Source organism: Lipotes vexillifer, unplaced genomic scaffold (genome assembly GCF_000442215.2).
Source record: "Lipotes vexillifer unplaced genomic scaffold, Lipotes_vexillifer_v1.1 scaffold681, whole genome shotgun sequence".
In the NCBI taxonomy this organism is placed as follows: domain Eukaryota; kingdom Metazoa; phylum Chordata; class Mammalia; order Artiodactyla; family Lipotidae; genus Lipotes; species Lipotes vexillifer.
This window is the reverse complement of record NW_006791462.1, coordinates 931,169-946,137: the sequence shown is the minus strand read 5'-3', so window position 1 is coordinate 946,137 and position 14,969 is coordinate 931,169. Positions and strand designations below refer to the sequence as shown.

Genomic DNA, 14,969 nt, shown 5'->3' with positions numbered 1-14,969 from the left:
AGGATGAGGGAAAGAGCCACGAGCATGTTACAGGTTGAAGACGCTGGTACAAAGTCTCCTGGGAGGCAGGGGAAATGGGATTCCAGAAGCACTGACCAGAAGAAAACCTACTGAGACTGGAGAAGAAAGGGATAGTGCAGATGGAGATATGTTTGCAGAGAGAGGAGGTGGCTAGCGTGTTGAACCACCGCTTCTATTTTCCATTTCCTTGCCTCTTATTGCCCTAGTTCTCCTCCTAGCTTGCAATTTACCAGGGATTGATAAATCAGAGAATTAAACTTATTAGAACTGTGCCGAAAATAAAAATGAATAGCTGCAAGGCACATCTGATTGTGTTTGCATGTAAGAAATGTGCCAGCCTTTTGCTAGTCTCTGGGGCAATAACTGGGAACAAGATGCAATCCTAGAGTTTATGGATGTTATGACATCAATTTTGGCTGCCAGCTCAATGATCTTTTTTACTTGCTTCTTGGTTTTGTTAAAAATCCAGATAGCTGAGGTTGCCAGATGTGACTTGTGAATATGTGGTGTTAAGAGCACCCAGTTAGCTCCTCCCCTTCAATTTCCCAAATTACCACCCAGCATATAAACTATTAGGTGACATGACCATAAAGTATTATGCCTTGGATTTAATATAACTTGGTTTTTAAAAAATTCATTAGATGAATTTCTTATTCTGGCAATGAATTCATACTCCTCTTTCCCAAATTGGGTATTTGACCTAGTACTGAAAGGTCTTTCATAAATACTGCCAATAAGGCTTTCTTAAGGCTTTCATGCAAGACAAATATTCCCAGAGTAGATCAAAAAGGCAATTCTGCTAATACAAAGATCTTTCTAGATGCTGTCATTTACTTAAAATGCTCTCAGTTAGTATGTGAAGTATTAATTTATAATAATTATTGATTTTTATGAACTCGGCCTTTAAAAATTCTTTAGGTAATGGAAAGAAATTTTGGTAAAACAGTAATTTTAATAAAATCACATCCAAGAAAAGAAAACCTCATTCTATAAGTCATTTTGACCTGATCTATTTGCCTAATGTACACTTGAGACCTTTCTGGGGAAAGGAAAAGTGTATTTGTAGAAGAGTTTAATAGTCACGGAAGCAAATGAAGATTTTTAAAGACAAAGTTTCATGGACCATTGAAATCTCAATGGAAAGGTTCATGGAGATTTTTAAAATGCTGTTTATCTTCAATTTTCTGTTAGTTCAGAAATTTTTCAAATACAGTTTTCAGTGTGAGGGCTGAAAAGCCGAGATGTACATTTATAATAAAGTCTAAAACAAACACCTCTTCAAAACCAATGTGTCAAAAATTCTCTTTGGAAGAATCAGCATTTAGAAGCACATCCTTATGTGACATCTTATCTATTATATACCTTTTAGATCTATAGTCAAACTGTTTGAAATATATTACATGAATCGGAAAAGATACTTGAAGTTACTCTATACTAGTTTCAAAAATAAGATATGGTAATTATTGATGCAGAAAGTTATGTACCAGGGTAAAAGATCAGGAGACAGGTAGGAGAGAGCTGAGCCCAAGACAATGTAACATTATCTTTCTAAATAAACAGAGATAAAAGGCTATAATCCTAAAAATATCTGAGTCTCACAATAATTCCTCCTTAAAAAACGCAAGAAACTTCAGATGGTGTGTTTTACACTGTATGTAAATATGTTCTTGATGCCTAAGAAGTAGCTTCTAATCAGGTTCCTTCTAAAAATACTCAAATGTATATTTTTCTTCATTGAAATGAAAAACTATCACTCAAAGAAATAAGAGTAACAGGACTTAACAGCCCTCAGTCCCCAGATGAAAAAATGAGAGAGACCCCAGTTGAGTAGCTTGACCAAGTCACATGGTAGCTAGTAGAGCTGGGAGCTCTGATGACTAACTGGCAGTCACGTGGCTTAACTGGGTAATCCAGGGGAAAGCAACTAGCCAGGCTGCTAAATTTTTGTGTGTGATATACTAAGCTGGACTGGGAAGCTATCTGGAAATTGGAAGGTTCAAGCATTTTAAGGTGATCTGAGAAAGATTAGGGCTTCCCTGGTGGCGCAGTGGTTGAGAGTCCACCTGCCGATGCAGGGGACACGGGTTCGTGCCCCGGTCCGGGAAGATCCCACGTGCTGCAGAGCGGCTGGGCCCGTGAGCCATGGCCGCTGAGCCTGCACGTCCGGAGCCTGTGCTCCGCAATGGGAGAGGCCACAACAGTGAGAGGCCCGCGTACCGCAAAAAAAAAAAAAAAAAAAAAAAAAAGATTACACACAATCCTATTTTGGCTCGGATCAATAGGTCAGTTTGTGTGGCCGAAATGTACAGATACTAAACATCAGCCTCAATTTAGGACCTGAGAAAAGTGTACAGAGATATTCTGTCACTTTTACTATGAAATAAATATTCTAGATCACTGGTTTCCTAATTGCCTAAACATTAGATTCAGCTGGGGAGTTTACACCACACACACACACACACACACACACACACACACACACACACACACACACACACACACACACACACACACACACCACACGCGCGCGCGCGCGCACGCCACACAGTCTCATCCCAGACCTGATTCTTACTCTATAGCTACTCCAACATCAGTAGGGACCTACGTATGGGACCACTCTTCCAGACAGTAATACACAGAACATTCTGGAAATAATTAATTCTACTTCTAAGCATTTCTTAAGTTTTTCCTTTTGGAAGAAATTGCCATTATGTAGTATACAAAATCTAGACTTTAGCCAATGGGAAAGAAATGTGAGCAAATTTCCTTAAGAAATAAAAGAATCTTTATTGTTTGTTTTAGAAGCAATATTGTTGAGCAAATGGACAGGCAAATATCTGAAGAGAAATACCATACATCAACTAGTGGTTTAAACATCTGAGGAAAAAACATGGAAAGTATTTACATGGACCAGTTTCTTTATACAAATGCTAACCCATGAAAAACACCCAGAAACCAAACAGAGTGTTAGATCATCAAGGTGTAAATCCGTTAAAGCAAAACTACAAAAGGTACAAAGAACACATGGCTATGGGAAATGATAGTGTAAATGATAGCATATAAACTGGCCCATGTAAAATACAAAAATATTCAATTAAGTCAGATTTTCTATAAAACAGTACTAATTAGAGGTATCTTAATATAAATCAGATATATAATCTAAAGGTAGAAACTTTTAGAAACATTAACAGCATTAAGCCAGTGTGCCACCCACTTGTGCTTCCAATTTTTATTTTTTAAAAAAGCTGCTTTGTTTTGACTCATGAGAAATATCTAAGGCTCACATTCTTGCAAGCATTATCCATTCTTACAACGTTAACAATCTTACACTAAAACACTATTTAAATAAAAAATATTTTTTAAAAATCAGATTTATATTTAGCCTTTAAAAAGTGCCTTAAGCTGGCAATGCAGCTCAATGTAGCTTTTAGAGAGGGGCTTAGTTAGGAATCTTTATTCTGAGCCAGTAAGATTTTCAGGCTACTCTAAACAGAGAGCAAATTTAGGTGGGAGAAAATATTTATCATGCCAATATAACTCGAAAGGTAGTTATAGACATACACATGCTAACATGCAATTGCCTCTGTGTGTGTGTCACTAGACCACCAAATTTATTCAACGCAAACAACATTTTGGAACCCAGATACCTCATTTTCTAGTGAATGGGAGGCACACATAATCTCCCATTCCCCAAAACACGGAACCTGCCGTATACTGCTGCATGTTAACAATTTTTTAATATTTGCTCAGCCATCTCAATACCAAAAAAAAAGAAAGAAACACAGAAGCAGCAAGAAATACTTGATGTGCTAACTATCAAGGAGAAATGTTTTGCTTTCTCACATAAACATTAGGTGGTGCAGGTTAAATGGACAATTGGTGCAACTCCCCAGAGCACAGAACTGAACACAAAGTACATGAATTAATGATGATGCTACCATAATGAACAATAATAATGTAAGTTTTGAGTAGCACAGAACTATTTAAATGTGAAAGCCAAATTAGTAAATGTTGTAGCAATCAACACAAGCTGGAAACAAAGAACAGCTTTTTCATGAACAAAGAGAAGGCCAAGACTTTTGGGTTAGGTGCAAGTTCTTTATCTAGGTTCTAGGACATACTGGCATTTCTTCTTTAAGGAAAAGAAAAGAAGAGAATAAAACAAACCATCACCAACAAGGATACTAGAAAGCTAAAGAGAAATCTACATTAATTTTAGCACTGCATGTAGAAGCCAATTTATGGGGACAAAGGACTAACACCCCAAATTGGCACTGCCTAGCAATTATCTCTAAAACATCTAGAAAATGGATTGAAATGCCCAGTTGGAATAGTCTTGTGTCTTACAATTTAAAAGACGGAAATATCCAGTTTTTTTCTTAAAAAGATTAAACAATAAGATTAACACCTATTCCAAAATTTTAAAGCTTTTGTATCTTTTGTCACTACAGCCACATTAAATACAAATGTATTCAAAAGGCATTAGAAAAGCATGCATTGCTAAGAACATAATAATACTAGACCCTGTTCAAATCTATTGGCATATCTCTCATAGTCAAATACACAGCAATGCCAAAGCAGCTAAGTTAACCTGCAAACAAAATCACCAAAAAATGCAAAGGAGCAAGTACAAATCCACCGTAGAATGTGTTGTCTCAAATCGACTACCTGTGGAGGTGCGGTTAACCCTTTCCTAAGCTGTATATTTCTAGTCAGAATGTTTAAAGTGAGAACAATGCAGTACTAATTCAAGACAATAAAATAGAATCTATAATCCACGTGATTTTGCACATGTTTTTTGCTGTAGAAATAACTTTTAAATTCCTTAGTTGGGAAAACCAAAATCATGTGACTAATTTATAGTTTATAGTTTTAGGGGTATTTTTATCTATTTAAGTTCGAAATCCTCTGTACCACCTGTTGTTAAGATCAGAACTGCAACTATATATACCTTAAATCGAATAGTATTGCATGTTGGATCTTGGATCTTGTACTTGCTTTATTGTTTTGTAACAGAGTCGCATGTGGATTAGTGTTACAGAGTCTGATATCCAGCATAACTTTTTCTTCTGCCAATTAGGTAAGCAATCACTATAACGATAATCAAGCCTGAAAGACCAGCACCAACTATAATTGGTATTAGAATGGTGTCATCATCCAGCGAACACTCTTGGGCTGTAGGTGAGAAAAAGTGTGTAACAAATAATGAGTATAATTTAAAAAATGATGTCCAAAAGTAAAAGATGTTGATTCAAAATTCAGAAATGCTCTTATAAGATCAACTTTAAGTAATTAAGACAGGTATATTTTAGTGATAAAGCTACATAAAATTATGGAGTGTCCTAGAATTAAAATCCTAAACCTTATTTGTCCTTTCATTCATGTATGTGTATATATATAGATATATATGAATATATACTCATTTATATCTATGAGTAAAACACATACATGTGTCTATATTTCTTTGTATATATTCCAAGTGCTTTCCAAAATAGGAGTATTACTTTATCAGAAATGAAGAGAGCTAATCTAGCCAGATAGCTACATAGCAGGATTAGACTCTTAGTGGTAGAGCGAATGTCTTTTGGGAAACTCGGAGCAGATCAGGAAGGTTTAACTGTGGGATTAGAACAGCCGTGCTGGCTCTGGAATCCTTTAGAGCAAAGATCGGGCAAACTATAGCCCGTGAGCCAAATCTGGCCCAAGGGCTAAAAATGCCTTTTGAACATTTCTAAATGATTGGAAAAAAAACAAAAGAAGATGATTTTGTGACTCATGAGAATTATATGAAATTCAAGTTTCAGTATCCACAAGTAAAGCTTTATTGGAACAGAGCCTCACTCATTTGTTTATTGCCTGTGGCTGTTTTCATGCTACAACAGCAGAGCTGAATAGTTGTGACAGAGACCACATGGCCTCCAAACCCTAACACTTACTGTCTGAGCCTTTATAGAAAAAGTTTGCAGATTCCCGACTTCAAGTATATGCTTTCAGTGGCTGCAAAAGTCAAGAAACTGGGACCTCTTACTAATTTGAGTGTGGTTACCACATTTATCAATCTGGTCAGGGCTGGCAGCCCAAGGGGGCTATTTTCCCCATTTCTAGAGAGTAGTCTGATCCAGTAAAATCCAATCGACACACTTACCTTACTGAAAGTCTATTTCCTCTCCTAAACAGTGAATTGTAACCAGCATGTTGTATTTATAGGTACCCACAGTCAAGAACCTAGCTCCACAAATAGATTACGCATTCATTATCAGTACTAAATGTTGTATACTCCTTTGGGTGACATTTCTAATTCTACGTACATAAAAACCAAAGTTTCAAATTAGAGAAAAAACACAGCTCATGTCTATTATAGCTGACTAGATAAACAGGCTTGAGCGGATTTTACACTGCAAATGATTTTAAGTTCTAAACACAAATTTGGACCTAAAATTAAGGTAATAATGTAGGGGAGCTCGATAAAGACTCAAAAGTAAAACTATTAAAGGATCAAAATAATTGAAGTTCGTAAGCAAAACTGACAAAGGGGGAAATGAATTCTTGAAAGTACTTTTAAATTGTGATTAACCCTTCTAATCACAAGAATGGTAGGGTGAAGAGCCCAATTTATTCTGGCCTAACCAAGTCAGGCTAGGTGTTCAGCACTACTGCAAAACTGCTGAGCAGCTCACAGCACATTCACTTTAAACACAGCTTCCACATTTCCTTCTAAACCATAGAATTAATTGTTAAAAGGGATGTGGATGACTGGGATGGCTCTGCTGGGCAGAACTGTGATCCACAAACCGTCAATTTTAAGTAATTGGTTTTAAAGGACGAGTCAATTAAGGAATTTTATGTACTTTTTCCTCTTCAAGCAAATTTTAATCTTGTAATGCCAAATGCATCTTTCATATTCATATAAACACACTGTAATAAGCCCTTCACAAAGCTTTCACTAAAAATCTGATAAATACCACCATTAGCCCTGAGTAGACCTTCAAAAAGCCTCATTCACACTGGCACATGCTTTTAAAACTCTCCAGATCTTTCTGGCTGGCCAAAACATGGGTCATGATATCTGAGGCTTTCCTACTGCAATCTTTTGTCTTAACAAAATGAGACCAAACTGCTTTAATTCTGCTATGAAAATGTTTCCAGCGAGAAGATGGCCCCAAGAAGGCAGAGGCAAGATGCTCAAAAACTGCTGCTCCCTTGGGGCTTCCCTGGTGGCGCAGTGGCTGAGAGTCCGGCTGCCGATGCAGGGGACACGGGTTCGTGCCCAGGTCTGGGAAGATCCCACATGCCGCAGAGCGGCTGGGCCCGTGAGCCATGGCCACTGAGCCTGAGCGTCCTGAGCCTGTGCTCCACCACGGGAGAGGCCACGACAGTGAGAGGCCCACGTACCGCAAAAAAAAAACAAAACAAAACAAAAAAACCTGCTGCTCCCAAGTGCCACCCTTCCCACAAACTACAACCCATGGAGAAATGTCTACACCTTAAGTAAAGCTCACTTAAATCTCCTATCAGTTTTAGCTTTAAGAACTTTGTTACAAATGGTTTTGAGATCACAAAACAAATCTAATTTGAGCAAAATGATGAGCTAAATATAGTTACGCAACTTGCTCAAGGCTATGAGAACTCTACAACAGAGTCGAGAGGTGAATTCATATTACTGTATTTCAGTGCTTATATTCCCATGACTCAAAGGAAAAGCCACCCAGCAGTCAACCTAAGACCATAAATTATTAATAAAACTTGCTTCTTACCTGTAGAATACTTTCCTTCCATCACATTGAAAGGCTGAACCCTTAGATCAAAGGTATTTATCTGAAATGCTCCAGACACTGAAACAGTCTGCTCTTTGTTGCACATATAAGAACTTCCCAGGGGGGCATCCCAGTAGCTGAGATTGTTATTTGCCATGCTAAAAACTTTAAGGGGAAAAAAAAACATGTTAGTAACTTCTTATCCCATCAACAACAACAACAACAACAAAAAGGGACAGTCCCCAGGATTTTTCTGTGAAATATGGGGGCTTAGGGTACAGGGTCTGCCCACAAAAAGCCATTCTTAAGATCACTAGGTTCCGTATCTTTCTATAGATGTTTCTACAGTCTAAAACTCACTCACATTCTTAACTATTATGTACCATGCTTTGAAAATATGGGATACTACAAAAGATAGAACACTCTAGTTCTAAGTTACTGATTTTAAGTTATGGTCAAAGTACAATTTTGACATAGAATCTTCTGGTCCATTAAATAAGGCACTATTTGGTAACAAGATAATTACAGTTTCTATTCTTTCAGTGTAACCCATACTCTTTTTCCCAGAGGCCAATGTTTTGCTTACCAGAGCCGTTAACCAAATACATGCTGACGTTCACCTCCTTTAGATAGAATCGGTTTTCATTTTTCTGTGTGAAAAAGAGCTTCCAGTTAAGCAATGCATCACAACTGTCTACAGGTACAGTTAATGTCTACAGAAAGAAAGGGATCTAATACTATTACCCAGAAGATAAAACCATGGATTAGACCTGGACCAGTAGAATAAACTGCAACTAAGTAAAGGGACTCAAAATGTGACAGAAACCCTTTCCCTCTTCATTTTGTTTCCAACTTTTGGACCAGAGGTGTGCTCATATGGTTCTTAGACACTCAGCAATTCACTCCCTCCATTCCATTCTTTCTATCACTTTCTGAGCCCTCACCACCTCTAGCCTGGATCACAACAGCCTCTTAACGGGGCTCCTTGCCTTTCAGCCTCTCCAGCTCTAACCTTTCCTTCGCTGCTATTTTCTTTCTGAAGCACTCATCTGATTAGCCAGTCATTCTAATTATTTCAGTGCTTTTAGTATGTACAAGGTAACATATCTAAGTGTTCCAGGGAGCCATCAAAATGGACCAGATACGGTTCCTGCCCCCACCGCGTTTGCAATCTGCCAGGTAAGAGAAGATAGGTATAAATAGATAACCATATTACAAAAAAGTGATAGGTTATGAAAATTAAAAGACGAGAAGTTACTTCCAACTAAGGGAGGAGCAAAGATAACACAAGCTTAGGAATGGGCCATTTGAATTGGGTAGGATTCAATTAGGAAACGAGCAGAAACGAGTATTCGAGAAAGCAACCACACGAGTAAAGGTAGTCAGAAAATGAGCATAATCACAAGCACACGAGCATTTGAGAACTTACAAAGTGACAAGCGCTGTTCTTAAAACTTTACATATGAGGCTTCACGGAATGGAAGAATTACAACACCCCATTTTGTAACTGAATTATGGAGGGTGTTGAGTAACTTCCACAAGGCTACACAGTAGTCAGTGAGCTGGGATTTGGCACCAGGAAGTCTGGCTGCAGAGCCTGGAACGTGCACAGGGAACAGGGTAAGGGAAGCATGAGATTCATATAAAGGGAAAGAAGGAATCATAAAGCCGGATATGCAGGTTACATTGCATGGCAGGGAGGGGAGGCTTGAACTACCCTGGCATGGAATTTAGATGTTTTCTTGTCGGCAAAACAGAACCACTGCAGGTTTCTGAGGAAGAGCTGAGCTTCAGGAAGATCAAGCTGATGCCAAAGTACATTGGGGGAGGGGAGGAAGAGATGGGACCAGTTAGGAGCCTGTGTGAAACGTCCAGGTAAGAGGTAATGCAGGCCTGAATCAGTAGGGAATGAAAACCAGGGGGCAGACTAAGAGAATTTCAGGAGGAAGCATAAAGAGGACCTGAACAATCTTATCGCATCTCTCCTTGGCTTGGCATTCAAGGCTCTCTACAATTAGTCCCAAGTACTCTTCCAAAGTTATCATTCACTAAACATGCTACATGTCTCATTCTCCACCTGGTCTTGATTGTGTTCCTTTATCCAGGGGTAGCTTGTACTTTTTCACTTACTCCCCACCTTCTCCCCCATGTGTACAAATCTGACCCATCCTTGAAGGTCCAGCTTAAATGCCATCTCTTCTGTTAAACCCTCCTGACTCTACTCTAGCTAGAATTAATGGCTCATTCTTCTACACTCTTATAGCACTTTGTATATTCCTCTGGTCTAGCACTCATCCCATAGCACTCTACTTGCCCAAAGAATCAATTCCAAAAGCCAGCATGACAGTCAAGGCCTTCCATAAAAACGGTAATTATTAGTACATTGCTATCTTTACCACTAATCCATGGGCATCTGAAGCTTAGAAGTAAGTGTCATGATAGGATTGAAGGTGAGATGGGCCCCACTGAACTCTGGTGACAGATGTTTCTTGATTTTTCAAAGTGCCTATATCATGGTTAAAATGTCACTATTTTGAATTACATTTTAGAATAGTCTGCTGGGCAATTAAATATTGTAATCATTAAATATTACATGTTTCCCCATGAGAGTCAGAAGAAACCATGTTCCTTTTAGGATCTTACCTCAGCTAGAAAGAAGATCAAGCTCAATCACTCAAAAGGGAGTGAATCTAAAATATTACTTTCTTCATTCTTATTGACTATAATATAATCTCTGTGAGGTAACTTGGGAAGCCTGCTCTTATCACACCGAAGATGACAAGCTTAACTAGACATTCTTAATAGTAATTCACTGGTCATATACGTACTACAATGGAGTAATTATTTGAATGCTGGAAAAGGGAAGGTTTTTATAAACCTTTCTAAAATATAATCCTCAATTACTCAGCATATATTCCATAGAGAAAAGAGGCTTTAGACTCAAAATACCAAGTTCAGACACAAAACAAAGACATACCTAACTTTTCATATATCAGATGTTGAGACTATTTCCCCATCCCTAGATAAGAGTAATCCGATTTAAAAGCAAAACTGTTTTTTAGGCCCTTATACAATAACTTTGGTGGTCCAACATTTTCCCTAATTGATAGCCCCTCTTCCCCATTCCAATCTGCTGTAACATGTGTACATACACACACACACACACACACACACACACACACACACACACACACACACCCTTTGAAAAATTATGGGGATAACAACTGCTTCTGAGAGGTGGAAATAAAGGTCCCCAGTGATCAATTTATGCTACCTAGAAGCAGAACATGCATGGAAACTTCTGCTTAGGGTTCAGCCCTTGATGCGATCATGAACAACAAAAACCTGAATGCTGCCATTATAAACTATCCTGACGTAATGCACGTAAAGTACTTGCACAGAGCCTTGTACATAGTGAGTACTCAATAAGTGTTAGCTATCATTATTACTGATACTATTACAAATAGTATAGCCTTGAAAAAGCCTAAAATATTATAACGGACAAACATGAGAATTTTCTAACCAATAATAGAGAAAAATATTATGGAACTTACTTTGTCTTTTATAAATAAACTTTATTATAACATACATCTATATGGACAGGTTAGACTTTTTTTTTAATATGGGTTAATTCTTACTCCTACCCTAAGGTCTACATAAAAACAGAATAGCAGAATTCGAGTCCAGCCCACAGAACATCAAAGTGACCCTGAGGGATTAACAGGGATCAATGGACTGTATACACTTTATAATTAAGTAGTGTTGAAATGGAAAATAGAGGTAATTATCCCTCTCAACAAATACACACACACACACACCCGTTTTTAGACTTTCAGATGTGCTCCCCTAATTTTTGATAAACCTGTTACTCACCACAGCAAAGACAAAGTCCAGATACTTGATGCTGCTGCTGCTCAGCCTAAGTAGAGCAGTTTGAGGATGGCAGCTGCCAGTGAAGTTGGTTGTGTTGGGATTGATGTTAATAACCGAAGCAACCTTCAGGGGAAGAAGAGGGGAGAGAGTTACAGATGAACCATAAAAATCTACAGCAAAACCTTATACTCTAATAAGACCAAGTTCGTGGAGAACAAAAAAATCCTTTTGTCTCTTAGATATGGATACTTAAGTGTATGATACCTTACTTTCAAAGCTGGCCCAGGTCCTCAAGCTATGACTCAGAAGACTTAAAAAAAAAAAGAGGAAGACAACAGGAAAGCTTCCTCAAATAATGAGCCAAATGAAAACACATTTTTTTAATGGAGCACAAGAGCCATCTGTCTAGCTTGTTTAAAGTCCCAGGACTCTGAAAATGGGACTGGTTTGCTGGCACGCCCTCTGTAGCCCCAGTGGAGCACTGCAACCAGAAGTGCCATCGTACACCCCTACCTCTATCTACCTATCTACCTATACCATTCAAGTCATCAAATAGCTGGAGAAACAGCTGCACTGTCCCACACCTAGTGTGGTTCAGGTAAAAGTGTGAAGGAGTTATATTTTAAACTAACTGAAATAAAGATCAACTGCTCGTATTCTGATCTACTGATGGCAAAAAGAATCTACACCCCAAAGAATCCTTTAAACTACTAGGTTTCCTGCTGGCCAAGACAACACCTTGACAGTGACATTAACTCTTCACGGTTATAATAACTCAAATTAATCAAAACTCTACAAGTCAACACAAATCTCTATTTAAAACTGCATCATTCTAATAACACTACTCTTGGGGTGAAGGCTGGACCCACTACATTTGAAAAGAGATACAGAAAGAATGTATCAATAAAAACAGGCAACTATACCTTATCATGAGTAATGTTCAGCTGCAGCCCCATGGTAGCCAGAAGACATGTCCCATTGCTATTTACAACTGAATAGGATCCAACCTCTGGCTTTTCCTTTGGCGAGGGTGTTGTAGTAGGAGATGGCACAGTGGTGGGAACGATGGGCGGCACTGTGGTTAAAGTTTTATCTTTATCACACAAAAACTCTGAAACAAACGAAGGACAAAATAAATTTTTTAATTCATAAGGCCAGGGAAGAGCAAAATATTTCTCACAATAAAAGTCCAAAAGGGTTATATTTAGGGTAGAGAATATCTTGATAGTATTATTTTAAACTAAATGAGGCAGAGGTCCTCAAACTGCTGCTTCACATGAAGACAGTCTTAAAGAGTTATGACATGGCAGACAGGCTCCAGACACATACAAATGCATTATCTACTCACACGTGGCCACACACTCATCTTTTCATACCCTTAAGTCCCTTTGTTCCCCCCAAAATTCATCTGCCTCTGAGGTGAAAATCAGAGGTTTAAGTTTGAAAACAGTTTGCCCCTACCTAGGCCTGCCCTCTTCTTTTCCACATATAACCACTATAAGGAAAAATACTGTTTTTAACTGAAAAAAGTTTAAAAATCATTGAAGGATTTAAATACAAATGAACCTTTTTATTTCAACCTCTTCTTAGGAAGTGTTGATAGTTTTCCAGAACTGGTGCACGAGAAATTATTGTATTGCCAATAAAGTCACATAAAAGTTACAAAATCAATTTATAAAAGTCAAGATTAGAACAGAGAAATCCCATTTCTCAGCCTTTGTCTTGGATCTTCAAAAGCTGAAGAGCTGAGGATCAAATGCTATCTGAGGATTTGTTCAAAGATTAGGTTTTATCCACTGAAAACACTGCAGGTAGCACATTTTAAAAGACCATTCCACAACATGTACATCAGAAACTTAAAAGTGCAAGTTCCACGAGAATAAGAATTGCTGTTATTTATAAAAACTTTACATTGCAGTGTAAGGTGTAAGTCTTAACATATAAATGCTTTAAGATAACGACTTCAACTAAAGCTACCTGGTATACTCTAATCTTAAGTTAGGACCCAAGTATAGAAATATATATTTTTTAAGTGCTCACCTTTTGTGCTCACTGTGCCATTTTGGACAAAAGCTTGTACATGAACATCCCAATAGTGCTGGACAACATCATTCTTTCCTAAGGTTGATAAACTATTGCATCTAAAGATGTCATTCAATGGAACTCTGAATGCCACATGGTTAGAAACAGTAAAAATTCCTGTAAAAGAAGATTAACAATAGCTATTTCCAAGAAGGTAGGAGGAAAGTGATCATATAAATATACATTAGACTTTCATCTCTTCTGTCTGCCTGCCCCGCCCCATTCCTGAAGTGACAAAAGACAAGGCCTGTTCAGGAACTGACAAATTCACTGTGGCTGAAACACAAGGAGTAAGAGGAAAGACGTGATGGGGATTAGGAAGGAAAGATAAGTTGCAGGTGGTCACACTTTGAAGCATCTTCTATGATCTAAGGACAGGTTGGGCTTTATTTTGTTAGCAATAGAAGGTCGGCTTCAGTTTTTAAAGCTGGGAATAACAAATGTATCATTTATTTTAAGGAACATAGTAAAACTGTAGAGGTTAGGCAGAGCAGAAAACTTTTAAGGAAAGTCATTTAAGAGGGAAACTAGTTAGAAGGTCAATGAGCTGCTTAAGGAGAAAGGCGAGGAGGAGTTGCCTAAGCCAAGATAGTGAGGGGCAGTAAGAAGAGAGTAAAGAGGCCAAATTGAAGACACAGAGCTAAGGTAGAATCAACAGGACTTAGTGACGAAACAAAGAAGAGATATGGAATAATCAACGATTATTTTTGTGCTACTATCCCAAAGTAAGTTATAGTAACTAAAATGAGTTTTCGAAACCTTTTCCTGGATAGGATTTAAAGACTATTCCATTTCAGGAAAATTTCAGAATATGAAAGCAATAAGTTACCACCTTTCTGTGCAGAGTTATTATAATGCCTATATGGTGAAACTTCAAAAGACTATGATCACACTTATCCACCCAAATGGCTTAGCTTCTTTTGGAGAAGCAAGGAAGGAAGGTATTCAAGGCCCTTAATATAGGCTGCCTTCTGTGCCTCTCCATCACATAGCAAGGCAGGACTTATGCTGCCTTGGCACCCCCTAACGGCCAAAGGAAAAAAAAATTTAAACCAATGAACCAGAACATTTTTCTCCAAAACTGTTTCCCACTGTTAACATCAGTGAATAGATGTATGAACTAGCTGTATGTAGATAGACCTCAAAAACAAAACGAGTGCAAAAACAAGCTGTAGACATACTGGAGTTACACTATAAAACTATGTCATTTTTAGGGCTTTCTTGGTGGCGCAGCGGTTG

At 38.1% G+C, this 14,969-nt stretch overlaps 1 protein-coding gene across 6 annotated transcripts in view; it reads right to left on the bottom strand.

Moving 5' to 3' along the window:
* LAMP2 (lysosome associated membrane protein 2) overlaps nt 1–14,969 on the bottom strand; it is a 35,713-nt gene that overhangs the window by 5,471 nt on the left and 15,273 nt on the right. For 3 of the 6 annotated variants that reach the window (XM_007464430.1, XM_007464427.1, XM_007464426.1), the window contains 5 exons: nt 13,689–13,847; nt 12,572–12,759; nt 11,649–11,771; nt 8,362–8,425; nt 7,776–7,940 (listed from right to left, as the gene is read on the bottom strand). In XM_007464430.1, coding sequence (XP_007464492.1) covers nt 7,776–7,940; nt 8,362–8,425; nt 11,649–11,771; nt 12,572–12,759; nt 13,689–13,847 — 699 coding nt within the window. Of the gene's footprint in view, nt 1–4,710; nt 5,197–7,775; nt 7,941–8,361; nt 8,426–11,648; nt 11,772–12,571; nt 12,760–13,688; nt 13,848–14,969 lie in introns of those variants that run through there. The other 3 variants (XM_007464429.1, XM_007464428.1, XM_007464431.1) reach the window with 3 other exon arrangements.